The 14,215-nt window shown below is 38.7% G+C and overlaps 1 protein-coding gene across 1 annotated transcript in view; it reads right to left on the reverse strand.

Moving 5' to 3' along the window:
• LOC308198147 (uncharacterized protein) overlaps nucleotides 1–14,215 on the reverse strand; it is a 390,404-nt gene that overhangs the window by 175,606 nt on the left and 200,583 nt on the right. The window contains exon 6 of the mRNA XM_080599976.1: nucleotides 11,642–11,761. Within this exon, the coding sequence (XP_080456102.1) occupies nucleotides 11,642–11,761 (120 nt within the window). The remainder of the gene's footprint in view (nucleotides 1–11,641; nucleotides 11,762–14,215) is intronic.

Genomic DNA, 14,215 nt, shown 5'->3' on the forward strand with positions numbered 1-14,215 from the left:
ACAATCATAATTGTATAGTGGGATTCCTATACAAAATATACATCTACTGCAAACTGGGAATTACTGGAGCCTCTGTCAGGTAGTTCTTCTGAACATAGCAAGCTGCCGGCTCACAGGTTTAGCCAACAGAATCAATGCCATATCAAAAACATGCGCCACTTCCTCGTGTTTAGCAGGAGCAAAGTCGTAGCCTCATAACACATAACTGAAGAGATTTCCCAGGTGTGACCCCCTCTGGCTTGCACGCCACCACGTAAGGGCTGATGGGTGAGAGCATTTCCCCCCCAGATGGCAGCTGTGTCCCAGAGGCCCCGTCACATCCCTCTGTGATGCGCACAAAGCTGCTTTGCGTGCAGCGCCTCCAAACCTGTGAGCCAGCTACTCCAGGAAGGACAGTCAGGTCATTTTTGTTTGTATTCTTGTATCCTAAATGACTACGTATTGTTTTCAGTGCTTGACGCCTTAGAAAACCTACCATATGAAACAGAAACATCCAAACGTTTGTAAGACCTCAGAGACTTCCTTCCAAGGCAATATTTGCTGTTCACCTCCTGCTCTCACCCTGCGTCACAGACCAGATCCTCAGCTAGTATGAGGCTTTGCAGTTATATTTGCTGCCACCCGCAAAGGACGTAACCAGCAGGATTTTCCATCTTTTCCATAGTGGTATAATATGAGAAGAAAAGCACTGGGAATTTCTTGTCGATGTGTCCAGAAGGCCAGGGAAGGCACCAGTTCAAGACTTTCTGGCACACAGATTAAACTATCACTTAGGTCACGCAGCTTAGCCATTTAGTAGCCTTTTCCTTTGAGGCAATCTTTTATTTTGAAAACTCTGCTCTCGGAAATACAAAACCAAAGAAGAAATATAAGGGAACCTGTCCCAAGGAATCTATGCTACTGTGTAAAATGGAGTAGGTGAGAAATATTTTCAGTTCCCTTTGACACATTCCCACCCAATACGTTTGATTTATCATCCATTAATGAGAAGACTACACCTGATACTGGGTTACAGCAGGCTGCACAAAGCAGAGGTGGACTTGTAAGCAAAGCTGATGGAGGAACTATTGTGCTGGTGCATCTCGAACTTCTGTGACATGGGGCAGGTGGGTAAGGCTGAGTCAGGTTTGGTCTGATCTCACAAAACACAGCAGTTAGAAAAGAGACAGGCTTTTAGATACAGTCATTGCTTTTTTTTTTTTTTTTTTTCCAGCAACAGAACTCTTCTACTCTAAAAGTTCTCAGATACCTGGGGGACTATGTCCCCAGTGCCTAGGACAGTGGGTGGCTTCAAGACACTTGTGCACCTTGAGTAGCTTTGCAGCTGTTCATTGATGACTTGGTACAAAGATTGAAAAGACAGCACTTTTGTTTCAGTTGTCAAGTGACATGTGAATCCTCAGAGAACCAGTCAAAATAAGTTCCACTGCCGCTGCCTCCACATAAAAGTGGTTATTAGAAAAACAGATCATAAGCATTGTACATACTAGGTGTTCAGAGAAAGAGAAACTCTTACAATTATTTGCCCTTAGCATTTCCCTGCATGCAAACAGCACACTGACATGGTATCGAACACTGTCTGAGGCATGAGATTGTCAGTCGGTGTCTTTGGGAGGGATACTATCATGGTAATCTCTACAGGGGCTTCAGTCTGTGCTTTGTGGTATGTGACAGGAAGCACAACGAGTCAAAAATCAGCAGATGGGGGCCCTATTATTTGGTTAAATCCTCTGTAATGCCTGATCACCAGGTGGTAAATAGAGGAGCACTGCTTCCTGAAGGTGACTCGTCAAACTACGATGCAACAAGCAGACAGGTGTTTTGTTTGGTTTTGCTTTGCTTTTTTAATACTTCAGTACCTTTCATGGAAATACGATCTCAGATCCCGTGATGGTCTCAAGCACTGGGTGGGGCACTCCCTTAAGTGCTGGGAAAGGTGTATATGGAAGTAATTAAAAATTAAACACCATCTGCTCAGACCTCAGCAAAGCTGATTTAGCATCACTCTCACGAAATGGAGTACTTGCTCTATGACAAGTCCGGTGTTATCATATACAAGTATTCCCTTTCTTTACCTTTCCCTGGCCACTCTTATGCATGCTCTTGTACAATTCCTCCACCCATCTCCAGTGGACACTGACCAAGAATTGCAAGTGACTCAGGCAGGGATTAAACCTGGTGGAAGTCCATCCATGAGTGAGCAAGGCAGAGAGATCTCAGGGTCTCACACCTGCCTGGACATTACACCTTTGAAGTCTGCGAGGAAATAGCCCATAAATTGCTACCATGGCAGGAAGTTTTAAATGTTTCATTTGTGTTTCTTTCACATATTATTGTTTAACTCAAAGCTGCTCAAGCTTACATCTTTTATTGTCAAGTTAAACCAGTGACATGGAAAGATCCCAAGAAATAGCTTATTTCTCTGTATAGTTATGTTATATGAGTTTGTGTTACCTGATCTTAAGTCTCTAAATGCAATTTATTCAAAGTGGGTACTTAAAGCTTATTGTAACCACTTCTTTCTTTCATTTAGATAAGACTGTTCAATACAACATCTGCATATGTGCTACCTAATAGCTTCCTCTATTGATCTTTGTGTTGTTTTTGGCATGCTAGCATTGTAAGACACACACGCAAAAGATTTGTTGCTGACTATACTTGTAACCTTTCTAAGTCAAATCTTCTGTTGTAAAGAGTTTCTATAGAAAAACATATTTTAAACTCTTTTTTTCAGGCATTAATTTTCCTTGGAGTTTATGACAAGGTTTTTAAATTATACTGTATCAACTACTTCCTTTTGTTTGCATTTCTAAAAATTGGTTTTCCTCTCCAAAAATAAAATATTCCTTTTTACTATACAGACACATGTGTACACACATTTTTAATTTTAAATGAGTAATTGAATAATATAGGTTGGGTGAGGAGCTGAAACACATTTTATAGAGAAATGCTTTTCTCTCTACCCAGAATGAGAGTAGCCATCTGAGGCCACTCCTTTTTTGCCATGCAAAAAATATACAAGTTGAAGAAACTCGTCCAACACAAACTATGATTTAGGGCAAGCCAGGTTTTTTAGACAGTTTTTTAAAATTGTTCCATTTCGAGTAAGAAACAGGTACTTGTGAGGACCAGAGAGGAAGTTCTGGTAAGAGGGCAGCACGAGGTGCAAGGTGCCAGCAGGCTGCCACTCACCTTGGTCAAACATGAGGGCACGGGGCCTTGGACAGGAAGGCCTGCTTGAAAGGAGTTAACATACATACAGGCTTGAGGTAAATATGACTGCGGGGAAGGCTGGAATTAAAAGAAAATCATTGCTAACAGAAATGGAGTGTGACTGGAGAGAAAACAAATTGCTCTGGGTACTGGCAAGCTCTGCCTGCAGCGACCTAAGGGTAAAACCCGTGCTGTACTTAATGATGTGCTTCCTGGCTGGAGGAGCCTGCCAGAGTTAATTGGGGAATGGAGGAACAGGGGCTTTAGGAAACAAGGTGCTGCTCCTTACGGCACAAATCGAGATGCACTGAAATTTAAACCTTTGTCTCTCCCAGCATGTGTACGGAGTATCACGTGCTGCTCTGTGTGATGTATGGAAATGAATGACATTCTTACTTCCATAGTTTTGAGATTTTGCAATGCTTCACCCCCATCTTTCAGAATATTTAATATTTATCACTCAGAAAAAAGATACTGAGGATTATTAAATAAATTTAATTTTATATATATATATATATTTTTGGAATATGTGAGCCTGGAATATTTTTTTTTTATGACAGCTACTGCTGATTGTTCATGATGACAGCAAGATGTCTTTAAAAAAGAGTGGAATTGAATTATGCACATCCATGTTTTGACACGTGCTCTTCAGCTGCCATCGGCAGCCCAGGACACCTACACTGGTGTGGCTGGACCAAGCTCCCATGCGGCCCTAGGCTTAACATCAAGTTGTGGATTCCCAGCCTGCACTGTCAGCTGATGGATGGATATTGTTGCAGGGCCTGAACAATAGCATCTTTATAAATTAAATGATCAATAAAAATGTGTTTTTTAGTATTTGTGGATACTTCAAGTCAGGATTAAGATTCTCATGTAATTTCCACTTGTACAGATTCTACTTCTGCTAAAGTCAGTGATGTTATATCATCACATAAAGACATCTTTTTCAATTGTATTTTACAAGGCGACTGAGCACTGGTGTTAACATGCAGAACCCGTTGACAATTGTAGAGACATTTCCCTTCAGAATGCTGAAATATTCATTTGTACATGTGCATTTTCCTGGCAACTTCTCCCCCAAGAACTTTTAAATTAATGCTCTATTCTGATCTCCAAGTGTACAATTTTGCCATGTCCTATTGTATACACTAAGTATGAAGGCACATAGATGAAAATTTAAATCCTCATCCTATGAACAAGCATTCTGTGTGCTGTATGCTAGGACTTGAGCTCTTCTACACTGAGACAGAACATAAATGTATCAGGAGGTGAAGCACTGGAGTCATTTCCACCAGATCTGCTGTGGCGTATTTTTCATACTACATCATACTTCATACTACATACATACATACTTCATCGCGGGTAGCCATATGTGGAATTCAACATGACCCAATAAATCCTTTGCCATGAGAAGCACTACTTCATTCCAGAAACATTACAGCACATTAGAGATGGGACTGAGAAACTTCACTGGTGATACTAGTCGCTGCTTCTAAATTTGTCTTTCTATTCTATTCCTTCATCTTGTTTTTCTAATGATCACTATGATATTTTATTTTACAAGATGGAAAACAAAGCAGTTTTAGTCTTCCTAATCCTATCTCACAGATTTAGACAAGTATTATTTTATTCACTGATCAATTAAATAAGGTGTCAATTTTCTGTGGGCAGTTCATAATGTATTGGCATTTGTATGATAAATATTCATTAGATTATATTTGTAACAATAGTGAGTAAATTTGATAGATACTGGATAAAACCCAGGGTTTATAGGACCCATAATTCTGTTTCAGATGACACCAGAAGACACTTTTGCAAAAAGTTTAAGAAATAAGGCAAATAAGCAATGATAGAAACTTGACCCTAAGATGGCACTGAGACCACTGTGCTACTAGTTAAGAGATGAACAAGTTATAACTGTACCCCAACAATGCCTCACAGCAAAGAGTCACACAAATCATGCTTCAGGGCATAGAAAAAGCACTGTCTTTTTCTTTCAAATTGTGGCTTAATATTTTTAGGTAGCCTATAGTTCTGCTGGAAATTTTGAAAAAATAATAAACAGTTTTTTGTTGTTGAATTATCAGCAAGTCTACAGCAACAAATCAATACCAAGAATAACAGATACTAAAAGTGATTCACGGATGGTTTTGTCTGTATTGCTCGAAGTTTATCTATGTCCCTTTCCAGCTTTACACTAGCATACTATTTGCTACAAGCAGACCAGACTCTATCTCAGAAACTGCAGACAGAAAATGGATATGCAGCAAAAATTCATGGTTAAAGCTTCTCCCTCAACTATGCAACCACTGCCCATGCTGTTGATGTTTCAGCATTTTGAAAGGAATGGGCATGTTGCCACCACGCTGAAGTTTCTGTAACCGAGATGCAGCTGTGAAGTGAATGGCCAAGACGAAGGCATTGAAGTGCCTCGAGGGCCACTCTGAAGTAAAAGAGAAAAGTAAACTGTGAATAACCAGGAAGAGAGAAAAAATACCCAGGTATGTTCATGCACAGACACACACACTGATATTTTTCAAGGTGGATTGGTTTGATAAAAATTATGACCTTTTTTCCTCTCCCCTATTTTATTTTTCAGTACTAAAAATATTGCAGGTGCCTGAGGCGTAAGTCAGAGCAAGCCTCCATTATCACTCCAGAGACTTGGCACTTTGCTCATTAGGCTCCTTAGGATCTAACTGAGTGACCTTGTTTGGTAGGAAGGCACAGATGGAGTCTGTCAGTAAATCTTGTTAATGTAACAAGTATTCCTACTGTTAGATGAGTTTTGCACCTCATATAAGCGTTTCTGTCCCAAGTAAACAACCACCATTCCCTCCTACCAATGTCAGCCCCCTTATTTCATGCCACCAGGTACTTCAGCATTTGTTTTTGCTGTGAATTACCAAAAAAGAACATCTTGCTGCGAGTATAGGATGATCTTTCTCTCAAAGGCAGTCATGCACCTTGTTTCTAAAGAAAGTGATGTTTGCTTTTAAATTTGGAAGTGTTACCTGCTAAACACAACAGCTTTCTTCTGCTGTGAATCATTTCCTCAGCTTAAAAAATATTTTTATGGCAGGAATGCAGATTTTTCATAGACTCATGGTCACCCAGTTTTACTGTATAATATACATAGCTAATATATAAGATAATAAATAAGTGGCTTATTTATGAAATCATTTTAAGCGTTTCAAAATTTTAGGATGTAGCCACTGTTTTGATTCTATGAGAAAATCAAAAGCTGTTTTGAAAGTGCTTCAAAAAGTCAAGGTTAAAAAGGTGACAGCACCTAATTCAATGAATCCCTTTGGGTAAAAGTAGAGGGATACAACATTTAAACCTATGCTCAGCCTAGCTAAAATATTTACGTAAAATTCAGTGGTGTGAAAAGCAACTACAACACTGAACACCAGGATAAATTTCATGCTGAATAAGCAGTCATATTTTCTAAGTGTTTTGCATTGTTAATACAAAGCAGCAAAGCTAGAGTAGTTGAATTAGGGCCCCCCATTTTTCATTTGTATCCTCAGATTTGTTTACTAAGTCTCTTAGTCCCAAAGGGATTGTGAGGCACAGTTTGAAAGCAACAGCTTTGCATATTTTTAACTGATAGTCTATAGTGGCTTGCAGACTGAAGAATCCAGCTTGCAGCCAGCAGCTGAGGTGAATCTACGTTCCCTTTCCGCAGGCACTCTGCCCCACAGGCTAGCTCAGGGGCTCTGGGAAACCAGCTGATGGCTCTGGTTGCTTAGAAAGAGTGGAGACCAGAACGAGAAGAAACCACACTGCTTTGACATTTGCCTTTCCACCCCTTCATCCCTCTCCTAAAAGCCAGGAAGGTTCTTCAATAAGAAAGCACCAATACTCACAAGCTTAATACAGGCAGTGCTTTATAGTGTGTGTATGTTTGCTAGTAACTATGTTAATTTACTTTTTTTTTTCCAATACATATTTTTTGCCAAGTTCTGATTTCTTTTAATGCTCAAATAACATTTTTATTAGTTAAAAGTTCTCTTTACTACTTGCCACTGTAAGGATTATAAAAAGAAATTAAATTTAGGACAGTAAATATCATCACAGGCAGAGAAATATAACCTCCCTGCAAGCTTAATTAAACAGGAAAAGATGGCCTGATAACAGATAATATGCTGTTAACCACGCACCAAAGGTAGGAATAGGCCTGCAGAAAAGGACAGACTATCATTATTAAAATCTTTTAAGTTGCATGGAAACTGATGTCCAGATCCTGATACCATAATAATGGTAAAGGCTTCTTGGGATCTGACAGGCTGGAAATCAGCAGAGTATGTTAGACAAATACACGGGATGGAGGAAGCTATGCTAGGTAGAAATCTGTTGGAAATGTTTGTTGTAAAGCTCAGTTCTGGCAAACTGTTCTCCACATTGTTGTTATTGGTAAGGTTTGAATAGCAGTGGCTTATCTTGTTCTTGGCTTCAGAATTTTAGAGAAGTGAAATTATGACCAAGTATGATTCCTGGCTCCAGAAATAAGTGTTGCTGCAGTGAGAGGTTAAAATGTCACATAACTGCTGTTGCCACATTTCTTCATACGTAAAATGAGATTATTTCCTCCTTTCCTTCCTTTTTTTGTTGTTAGAAGGGTCTTGACCTGGCAAAGGCTCACACATTTGAAGCTACTAGCATACTAGCATTTGAAGCATAAGAAATAAATACATCTGCTTTTGCATGATACAACACTAGATTATTCTTTTAGTAAAATCATCCTTCAATATGCACATGTAGATATTCTGGCAGACAGGCCTCCCGAACACAGTGCTATAGACTTGACAGAAGACAGTTCTGCAAAGCCCAAATTTTGCAAATAAAACAGTCAGAAAGAAATTTTGAAAAAAATATTTTAACTTTACCCTTTCCATCAGTGAGCTCTAATTAGGGCTTGCATAACATGTGAAGACCTTTCAAAGATATAAGTTGTTATCTGTGGCAATTTTGCATGCTGTAGTTGTAAAGTAGAAATAATGCTGTTGTAATAAGTGTGTTTTATTATTTCTAAGATGGATAGGTCAGGACTGTCAAGCCCTTCCTTTCACTTGTTCCTGTTCGCTCAGGCTATTTTCTTGTTACAGTGGCTCTGCATCGTAGTGATCAGTGTATTCCAGGTGTCCTGTCCTACATTACTATTACTGTAGGCGCCTGCAGTAATGAAATAGCAAGCCTTATCAATTCTCTCTTGTAATGGTTTGTTCTTATAGTTAATTGACATAGCCATGCAAGTAGAGCCTTAGATTGCTTCTGCATCACTGCAGACACACTTTCAGAGAAAATATTCTGGTCCTACAAAAATGCCGTTCACTTCGACAGAGAGGCCCTGCAATGAAAGCCTGAGGCAGGTGGAAGAAGTAGAGCCTGAAATTCAGATTGCCCTCATTTTATCAAAGCAAAATTACCTTTTTCCCCAGGTACTTTGTAAGATTTCCATTGTTAGTTGATTGTAGCCAACTCCTCCCTAACCTTTTTTGTGGATTTTTTTCGTAAGCTGTTGTCCTTCATTGTATTCAAAGGCACTTTGCCCTTACAGAAATTGTCTATTTGTACCATCACAGTATTGTATTTCTGTCCAACCTGTTAAATTTGTAATTGAAAATATATTCAGCAATGAGTAAACTATTCTGAGACTGAAAGCTTTGAGGTTAAGGACTATCTTTTTCTGTCTGTGTTGACTTTCCATGTTGAGCTATACTCGGCAAATACTTTAATAATTGAGATTTTGATTTCACAAATACCAAAGCAAGCATGCTGTTGATTACAGGCACCTAGCAGTGTCCCGGAGGAATATTTCACTTTGCAAGGCTAAACAAAAGAACACCAGTACAATAAGTCAGGGTTCCAGACTAGGTTTGGCAATGACTGACTTACTTGCTGCTGATCTGTTGAAAGAACAGTGCTGCCTTCTGTGGGTTGATATTATGACTGCTTTGTTTCACATCATTATTTTGTGTCCCAAATAACATCTATAAGGTGATTTCAGAGCATAAAAAAATATTGCTGCTGAAATGAAAACAGTTCCTATTGCTTCATTAAGATAGGAGTCATTGTTTTCCTTCCTGTATGCCACTGTCACCACCATTAAAGCAAGCCCTAAAAGCAAAATCTATGAGATATTATTTTGGCTAGTTTATGATTTCATTTAAATTCATGCAAATACACTGTAACACCATTAAAATGTATGAATAAAAGCTCTCCATTGAAATTATTTTTCCTAAGTGTGGAAAAAAGAATTTTGGCAAAGCTAGTCCTCCTTCCTCAAAAAAACTCTGATTTTCATGCAAAACCTCAACAGCAGTATTTTTCTCATTAAAAGAGTAGAAAACTCTCTTGTTCAGGCAAACTTTAATTCCTACTGGCCTGAGACTGGATTCAGGACCCCGTTGTAATGCATGGAATCTGAAAGGATCCAGGGTTTATAGCCTAAGGAGGAGAGAGAATTATGGCACAATAGTCTCACAACAGGACTTAGTTGTTAATTAGAGTCTACTAATCTCAAAGAGAACAAATATTATTTTTCTAAAGTCTCGCGTTATCAGAAATGATCTTGCCAGGAATCTGGAGCTTAGTAGTGATTGGCATCAGCTCCAGTGTCCTTGGTATGTGTCATGGCATGGATTGTTGCTCTAATCAATAGAAAGCAATTTCCAATCAAGGGAAACAATTGCACATTGGTTTATTTTGATCCATTTTCAGATAGGATTTCTACAGCCTCCTATGGATTTGCAGCTGCTCAATTGCAGTCTAATTGCATGACCCCTGTGGAGCAACACCCAAGGAGCGTAAGTTGTACACACTGACATTCAGAGCGAAGGAAGTGTGTTAAAGTTTGCAGTTCATACAGGAAGGGAAAACATACCAGTTGCACATGAAAATGAAGACAGCACATTAAGATATGGGTGTCACATTCTTGTTTACAAAAAATCTAGTGTTTGTATGGCCTTAAAATGTCCACACACCATTAACTTATTGTAAGACATATAGAAAGACATATAGAAATACTCAAAATTGTATGTTCCTTCTTTACAGAAGGAAGAATGAAACAAAGGAAATAAAGCAGGTGTGGTAAAATTCCTGGAGAATATCCTTGTTAAAAAATAAGAGAATATCTCTTAGCAATGGCAGCCAACTAGACAAGATCACAAGTCATCAGGGAGCTGGGAGGCCACTTCAATCTTCTAGATATTCAAAGTCTGGCTCTCAACCTGTTCTTTGGGACATTTTATCTTTCCAGTAGTCATGTTTTTTATTGCTAGAACCTCAATTTCTGTTGACGCATCAGGGAATAAAGGAGTTATAGCAATGCATGGCAACAGCTTATATCAGGACAGTTCAGATAAGAAAGATATTGTTTCTCTTCAAAGGTGGAGGGGAAAGACAGGTAGGCCAAAGTCATTTCCCATGTTGAAATTTTCTATAAAATTGGAGATTGCTGTCCTACTCTCATGAAAAGGGTGATAGTGAATCCAGGCGCAGGAGAGCTGCTTCAAATCTCAGCTTAAAAGAGGTCACCCAGTCTCATGTCAGGACACAAACAAATTCACAGGCTCATGGTGTGTGGAGCTCCAGCTGGATCCATCTAGCAGCCAAGTCTCCCTGCCTCCACAAAGAGACCACAAATTCTGCAATTCATTCTGATGACTTTCATGGTGAAAAGCATTTCTTTCCCATGAATTTCCTACAGACATTTAGCTGGTCTCATTTTTTACTACCAGATAGAATTCCTGAACTTTGGAACAAGCTGGTAAGAGTACTGGGTAAATTTAAAGCCACCATTAAGAAGACAGAAATCCACGGTGTGTTTTAACTCACAGGAAACCTTTCTGCCTGCCTTTTAGAGTGGCTGGAAGCTATTCTTTGCAGACTTGCTGGGAATGACACTCACTTATGGATGTCTTGCCACTGGACATCACACCTATACATGTGTCAGTAAATGACTATTTGTCAGCTCTCAGTGAAAATCCAATATCGCTTTCTTCCAAAGGCCCTCATTTTATACACCAAAAGAGAAACTTCAATTCTATAAAAACAACTCTTAAACAGTAAAAAAATATACTTGGCACAGAATAAAACTGCAGTACAGGAATGCAAAGTAGCAGTTATATTCAGACAATTTCCACTGAGAAGTGCAGACAGAGTCTCTTGACAGTCAGCTCTCGAGACTGTAGGGCTAATTACAGGCTGGCTCTGTCAACCCAACAGCAAACACAAGCTCATGCTATTTTGAGGTATCCTGGCCAGAAGCAAAGGCGATGGGCTCAAAACCAGCAACCAGCAATTGGTAATACTAAACCCAGTGATAAAAGTAGAACATCACCTTAGTCTGTCCAAAGTTTCACAAACAATTTCTTAAAGAAAATAGAAAGAAAACCGTAAGCATAGGTTAGGTGTATCTGACCTCTGGAATCCTCAGGAGCCGATGGAAGACATGAACAGGATTCTGTGTTCTTGTGCTGGCAGCAGGCTGGGAGGGGGCCCGAGGAGTGATCTGCTGGGCTACTGGAGTGTTCCAGTGTACCTGTGGGAAGTCAGCAGGGAAATCAGTCCCATAAGGCTAATACCAGTGTAAGCTGGTCTTTATTCATACAGTGGATATGCTATATTGATACTGAATCTGTGAATGTGTGGCTCTTGTTCACAAACCCCTTGGCTTTATAACTCATATTGTAAGAGGGCAAATATGAAGCCCAGGGCATTTGTAACTTGGGACAAAGATCCCACAGTGTGACACAGAAAACTATTTTCACTTTAAATGACAATAAGCCAAATTCTACTAAAGAATGCCAAACAGTAATGAAAGCAGTTCATCAACAGTGTCTTAATTCCCATTTTATACATTCTTCTTCATAGTCTGTAGGCTGGCAATTCTTGCTTAACTCACTCAGACCTCACAAATTATACTGCTTTTTTGTTCTGTTCTGGTTTTGTTCTCACATCATCAGTTGTACCAAACTGCTGATAGAAAAGCATTTCTTTGCTGTACTTTCACTGTTGGGTTTCTGGGAACGAAGGGTGGATTTTTCTCTTTCACTTACTCTGCATGTACATTTTGGATAAATTAATAACAACCTAGCGCCACATATAACTTCTACTCTTCCTCACAGAGCTACCTTCCCACACTGAAAGGTGTGTAAGGAGAGGTTCTAATTCTTGGTAAGCTTTTTTGAATAGCTTCTGGAACATTTATTTAAAAGAACAGCAACCTGCCAAAGAGCAAGGACATCACTGAAACTCTCCTTACACCTGCATCATTTCAGAATGTTTGTTGCATGAAGAAGCTATTGAGAAGCTATTGTGACAGCACTTGTTAGCAATAACATTGAACTGAGCTGAAAGGTTTTTTTTCTTTTTTTTTTTTTCTTTTCATGAGAACACTGCCTTAATGAAGTTCTTGATAAAGCACTAATTTTGGTGAAATGTCAGTACTGACCTGGCCTCAGAAGTTCACCAATTTTAACTGTGCAGGTGAACTAGAACTCTTATTTTCCTACAAAAGCAACCTTTAATTTTCATTAGTTTAAAGTGAAAACTTAGCTACTCAGATCATTCACCCCCCCACCCTCCAATTATTTGCTTACGCATATTTATTAGATGGGAGAATACATAATCCTTGCTTGATTTTAATTATCTTGGACTCTGAGGCCAATGCCAGTGATGACAAATGCCAGTGGGAGTTCTGAATGCAAGCACAGGGGAAGTCAAGGGTCTGACTGCACACATTCATGACAGTCTTGCATTTAGTTTCTGAATTACTTTACTTTAATCACCTCTCCCACAGTTTTAGCAAATCCTGTCACATGGATGATGCTTATTTGACAACATAGTTAAGATTCAATAAATGCTTCTCCTTTTATAAGTAGAACTGTTTCTACCACAAATGTATTACTAACTGAAATACACTGTGATGCATTTTTTTTCCAAGGTCATCTGTATGAAGGAAATTCAGGGATATTTTGGTAAAGCTACTACACTAGATAAATGAATTCCCATTAATATTACGGTTATCTTTCCTTATGCTTGAGTAATAGGCAATAGTACTCTTTTATAATAATAATAAAAAAAAGCAGCAACTGACCCAAAAGAGTAATTTTATGCCAGCTAGCCTTTAGACTTCATCATATATTACCAAACACACTTTGTCCAGGGAATAATCCTCCTTTTTGTCACACAATATTGTATCAAAGAATTACAGAAAATGCATTGGAAAGAAAACTTCTACCCAGCTCCCATGTCTGTTTCCTATGTTTCAAGTCAGGCTCAATTATGATGTTTGTTTCCAACAAGATGCTGTGATGGTGTTATGTCAAAAGGTTTGTACCAAGTTCACTTATAATGCACCAGTAATGAAATGGCTCTAGATGTTTTACTGCTCATTCAAAAAAACTGTTTGGGTACTTTGCCATTCATTTTTGAAAAACTTTTAAAATGTACATTTCTAATTACATCAATTTAGAGTAATCTCTAAAAGCAAGTATTGTAGTTTAAGTATCTAACAAATATATATATATATAAATAAGACACTAAAGAGTTAAGAAAATCATTTCACCAGCCTGTATCATCCTTTTCCAGACTAACTTCTTAAAAGAGCAGAACATATTTCTTTATGACAAGACTTTTCTACTTGACCGATAAGGTGCTCCTGTGTCCTAGGGGTAGTTCATGCAATTAGAAGAAATAGGTGAAACTCAAAGAGATAGTATGTAGGGGATGTTCATGCACTGACAGGGAAAGAAGCTGTAAAACGCAGTTATCAGTGCTCATTACTATCATAATTTCTAATGTTGGTCTAATATAGACCATAATTCTTCAACACATTAACCATAGGCCACATTTAAAGTATGTGAGCTGATCCTTCTTACTTAAAAATGTATGTTTATTGCTTTTGCAGTTACTAAGATTCAAGCACATACTTCAGATGCTTTGCTAAGTGAGATTACTGTGAGAAACAGCATATTCTAGAGCTCTTGCTTCA

This window comes from Anser brachyrhynchus, assembly GCF_964034855.1.
Source record: "Anser brachyrhynchus genome assembly, chromosome: 7".
NCBI classification, from domain to species: Eukaryota; Metazoa; Chordata; class Aves; order Anseriformes; family Anatidae; genus Anser; species Anser brachyrhynchus.